A 5,185-nucleotide genomic window follows, 5' to 3' on the forward strand; every position below is an offset into this window, starting at 1 on the left:
GGAGGGGAAGCTTTCTAGACAGGAAAGACATTGGGCGCAGTCGTGGAGAAAGGATTTGGAGTGTTGTGTTCAAGGAAGCAGCTGGATGGTAGAATTCAGGGATGGGGAATCAAGCGAAGGGGGCAAAGGGCCAGGTTGCCATACGAAGCATCTTAAATTTAATAGTAATAGAAGTAAAGGTGAGCAGCTGTGGTTTATTGAGTTTGGAGGGTGATGGGAAAATCACCTTAGCTTCTACGTGGAGGACGATGGCAGGAAGACCACTTAGGAGGCTATGGAAACACGCTAGTCGGGGAGTGAGGAGGGCATCCATGTGGCTGCTGATGGAGAGAATGGTAAGCATCTCTGGGGAAAGATGCTGAGTGAGATGCCGGAGGGACATCCGGTTGGGGATGTCCGGAAGGGCAGAGACAGGGCCACATCTCCCGATCTGGGATTCAGCGATGTGGAGATGATAGCCAGGAGCTGATGAGGTCACCAGCTGAGGTTAGGGCGGCTGAAGAGCCAGCAAGGGGTGGCCAGATGGGTCAGATGAGAACCAGAGAGCCACGGCCCGAAATAGGAGGCCAGAAAGAAAAGCGGGTCCAGCAGAGGGCCGTTGGCGGCCTGTCCCCGTGCCAGCAGGCCTGAAGAAGACCAGGAGATCTGGCAGTAAAGAAACCCTTGGTTGCCTTCAGAGAGGCCTGAGGACAGAAGCCGGCTGGCGGAGGCAGTGAGAGGTGAAGGAAGAGGAAAGAAAGCAGAGGCAGGCGACTGAGGCTGAGAGAGGCCACGTGAGGCTGCAGGGTGGCAGGCTCAGGTGGCCTGGCCGCGGGGAGGGAAGAAGCCAGGGAGACAGTGAAGATTAGAGAGAGGGCATGGGGTGGGGGAAGAGAGGCGGGAGCTGTGCCGAGGCGGAGAAGAGAGAGCTCCGAAGGCCAAGTGTGTGGGGCTGTGGTGGGCAGAAGGGGGCTTGGGTGGGGGCTCTGCAGCTCGGGGCATGGCACGGCACGGGAAGGCCTCAGTTCAGGCGGGTTGTGGGGGGTGCGAATCACGGTAGTAGCCTGCCGTGTGTGGCCTCTGCTGAATTCTTGCCAAGTATGTCGTCTGATCCTCAGAGCAGCCCTGGCAGGGAGGTGCTGTCATTAGCCCCATTTCACAGCAGGGACTTGCCCAGGGTCACACGGCTAGTAAGTGATGTGGGTCTTCCGGGCTCCAGACCTAGTAGTCCATCCCCTGAGCCCCTTTGCTAGCTGCCTTTAAGCAGGGAAGGGGACCTACGACATTGAGACAGGTGTGTCTGAGGGGGGAGAAGGTGGGGACGGGCAGGTATCGTTGAGTGAGGACAGAGGGGAAGCTGTCTGTGGAGCTGGGAGCTGGGAGGGCGCTCCCTCCACTTGAGGAGTGCACTGGTGTGCTGTGTGGGCTTGCGGACCAGGGCTGTCTCTGTGCAGTGGGGCCAGGCTGTTTGTGTGGGTTAGGGGAGGGGAGGGCCTGTTGAGCCTGGCACCAGGCCCCAGGCACGGGGCGGGGGGGGGGCAGGGTGCGGAGATGAGGCTCAGCAGGTTTGGGAAGATGGGGGGCAGCGATGGGATGGGGAGATAATTCGTCACAGTCAGGGCATTAAGGCTGCGCCTCTCGGGCCTGGCCCCAGGAGTTGGCATGTGTCGTCGGTGAACAAATATTAAGTGCCTGCTGTTTGCTAGAGACTGTGCAGAGCGCTGGGGATGCACCAAAAGGCAAAAGAGAGGCCCTACCCACAAGGAGCGCCCAGTCTGTAAAGCACTGGGTGCAGAGAAGCCGTCAGTGGCATACAGGGGGGCTGAGGCAGGGAAGGAAGGGCCGAGGGTGCGTCCAGGAGTGCCACGGGGATGGTCACAGCAGGGGTTCTTCAGGCCCAGATCTGGATGCTGGGCATTTGTTGGAGTGGGGGGATGGATGTGTTGAGTGAGGGATTCTCGGGGCCCAGAGGCCCTGTGGGTGTGTGTGTGGGTGTGGGGGGGCGGGCATGTGGGCACTGCCCGGAGTCTCTGGGGATCTGGAAGGCCGGGTATAGGCCTGTGTGTGTGTGAGAGGGGCTGGATGAGGAGCTCAGGCCTGGGGTGGCTGCAGCTTGGGGGTGCTCTATGGATGCCATTGGGTCTGGATTTGGGGGAGGGGCTTCTCTGCAGGGCTGGGTGGGGCTGAGGTTGATGTATGTGTTTTTGTTGATGGGTTTCAGGGAGTGGCTGTGTGTGTGCGTGTGTGCGTGTGTGCTTGTGTGTGTGTGCGTGTGTGTGCGTGTGCGCGCTCTCCTGAGTGGCGTGGTGAGTGGGGGCTTCTGCAGGGCTACAGCAGGGGTCTGTGTATTAGGGGATGGGGCAGTGCGGCCTCATCTGAGGATGATACATGTTCATTTGTGGCTGGGTTGGGGGGAGGGGCTCTTCTGAGCTGGGGATGAGGAAGGAGGGGACGGGGTGTGCTGTGGCTAAGTGTGAGGGGGCTGGAGCCCCAAGGTGGGGGAGGGGACAGTCCGGGTGAACCACTCCCCCCCCGGGGCTTGTGTATCCTCCTGGGGCTGAGGCTTGGGGTGAAGGGTCAGATCAGCAGTCCTGGACTGAGCTCTGTGGGGCCGAGGGGGTGTTTGACGTGGATGCAGGGGGCTCCCCAGGATCACGACAGGGCACTTTGTGGATGAGTACAGCGAGCAGGGTGGGAGTGGGGCCAGCCTGGAAAGGGCTAGGAGAGTCAATCCTTCGGGGTTTCTGAAGTGATTATCCTGTGCCAGGCCCGGGCTGCCAGCTGCCTCAGGGGACACAAAAGGAGGTGATAGAAATGTGCCTGTGAGAGGAGATGGGGGAGGGCTTGGGGGAAGAAGCTGGAAATGGCCCAGAAGGTGGGGGCATTTCCTGGGGATCTCTGCTCCAGCTGTGCCTGGCCACTTGCAGGCGTGTGCCTTTGTACGTGTGGGCACACATTTATTGGGGAAGCAGTGCTTTTATAGCTGGGGCCCAGGGCCCGGTAGAGGGGTGCCTGGGCCTTTGTTCCTCACCTACCTCTTCTGACTTGGTGGGTCTGACCCCTCCCCCCTTTCCTCCTTTGACTTTGGTGGGTCTGGCCCCACCCCCTCCTCCTTTGATGGTTATATCTTTCTCTTCCAGAGCTCTTCGTGGAGCTCCTGGGCATTGGTGGCCCTGCAGCCATGGTGATCCTGAGATGCAGGTAGGTATGTGTGGATGTATGCATCTGGGATGATGCTTTTGCTGTCTTCGAGAGGCTGAGCTTAGCATACTCCTGGGGTATGACTCTGTTTATGTTGGGGAGACACGTACCTCTGTGTGTGTGTATGTATATGTGTGTGTGTGCATGTGCGCTCGCTCAGTAGGCCTGTATCTAACTGGATTCGAACCCTTGCCCTTTGACTCTGGCACCATCATGCCCGATGCAGCTAGTCTCTTAATGGAGAAAAGACTTTTGCCATATTGTTGGAATGTGACTTTTTGAAGAGCCGTGTTCTGTTATCCATCCGAGGATTGCTTTTTGGAAACAGAAAGTGGAAAAGTGAGGGCTGCTGTGGGCCCCTGCCTGGAGTGCTGTGGGCCTCTGGCACTTAAGGGAGGCTCCGGGATTGGGTGGCTGCAGGTGGAGGAAAGGAAGAATCGCTTCTGGAGGCCAAGCAGAGAGAATCGCGGTGGGAAGGCTTACCTTTTTTTTTCCTTCAGGTCCTTGTTATTGAGCTCAGCCATTTGTATATTTGTGTGTGTATCATATCAATGTGTTTCCACACAACAATAATAAAATAACTGTATCTAGCCTTCCGTTTGTGTGTATATGTTACTTGTTTTGCTACTTCAGCTCGTGTTCAGAGTATCATTCACAGCGCACACCAGCATGTGGTAAACATAAACCTTATTTCTCTTCGGGCCCAGGCTTCTGGGGACAAGCCCTTGGAGCCTTTGCGCTGCTGGTCCTCAAGTGCCTGGCATCCAGCCCTTTTCCAGTTGGAGCCTAAAGTTGGGCTCTGCTTGCTGAGTGGGGCTGGTTGGCAGTGCTGGGTTTTGCACGCTGAGTGGGCGCTCTGTGGCATCTCCCTGGCCAGAAGGCTTCTAGTGGGAAGCCTCTGGGGATGGCCCTTGGGCATGGCCTGCTAACTTGGCCAACGGGAAGGGAATTTGGGGAAAACAACAGTTCAGGAAAGGAGGTTCTCAGGAGATAGCACATGGACCCAGGAGGAGTGGGGCGCAGAGGGGAAGTCACAGACATCGAGTAATTGCCCTCTGCCTCAGCCACAGCACATCAATACAGACACTCCTTTCTTTTGGCTAAAAGTGTCCTAGGTACATGCTGGAAAAGCGTTCTGGCGGCCTCGCCTAGCACGGGGCTGTTAGTTAACCCAGGGTCCACCATGGGCCTGGTTTGCTGGAGGAATGAAATGGTATTTGTGTCCCCAGGGTCTCTGGGCTGTTGGAGGATGGGGGAGAGTGGGAATAAACATTTATTAAGCACCTACTGTGTACCAAGAACTGTGCTAAGTGCTGCTTTACAAATCTCTTATTAGGTCCTCACAACAGCCCTGGGAGGTAGGTGCTATTGTGACCCCTATTTTATATTTGAGGGAGAAACTGAGGCAAACAAGTTAAAGTGACTTGCCCAGGGTCACACAGCTAGTAAGTATCTGGGGCCAGATTTGAACTCACTTCTTGCAGACTCCAGGCCCAGGGCTCTATCCACTGCAACTTTTAGCTACTTCATGTGTCGTGTTTTCTGCCTCCGTGCCTTTGCTCACAAAACTCCCACTACCTGGCTTATTCTCCCTCTTCTGTGTCTTTTCAAGTCCTCCTCATACTTTATAATCAGCCTACAAGCATGTAAGTACTTACTGGGTGCAAGGCACTGCCCACTCCTTTGGGAAGCCTTCTGTGATTTCCCCTGTCAGTAACAACCTTCCACCTTGGACTTTTCTCTGCAGTTCCCTGAGGCCTCTTCCAAGAACTTTAAGGCAGGGACAGATGTGAAGGGTGAGATCCTGTACCTGGTGGCCCTGCCTGGTGTGATAGGACTTTGGGAAAAGCCTTGGCCCACATCTGGAGAAGGAGGTGAGTGAGAGATGGCCCTGCCCAGCTTTCCCTCTTGGTGGGTCCCCAGCCTCAGCCCCCTAACTACCCTGGGTCATGGGCGCAGCTGAGGCTCAGCTTGACCCAGCCCCTGGGCCACCCCGCCCACCCCC

At 56.7% G+C, this 5,185-nt stretch overlaps 1 protein-coding gene across 1 annotated transcript in view; it reads left to right on the forward strand.

Annotated features, from left to right (window-relative positions):
• The first annotated feature begins 3,098 nt into the window (after window positions 1-3,098).
• The window catches only part of LOC114042614 (zinc finger protein 665-like), a 30,691-nt gene continuing 28,604 nt past the window's right edge, over window positions 3,099-5,185 (forward strand). Inside the window, exons 1-2 of the mRNA XM_027861300.1 lie at window positions 3,099-3,180; window positions 4,928-5,054. Coding sequence (XP_027717101.1) covers window positions 3,175-3,180; window positions 4,928-5,054 — 133 coding nt within the window. The 5' untranslated portion in view covers window positions 3,099-3,174. The remainder of the gene's footprint in view (window positions 3,181-4,927; window positions 5,055-5,185) is intronic.

This window comes from Vombatus ursinus, unplaced genomic scaffold (assembly GCF_900497805.2).
Source record: "Vombatus ursinus unplaced genomic scaffold, bare-nosed wombat genome assembly UNPS02014656.1, whole genome shotgun sequence".
Classification (NCBI taxonomy): domain Eukaryota; kingdom Metazoa; phylum Chordata; class Mammalia; order Diprotodontia; family Vombatidae; genus Vombatus; species Vombatus ursinus.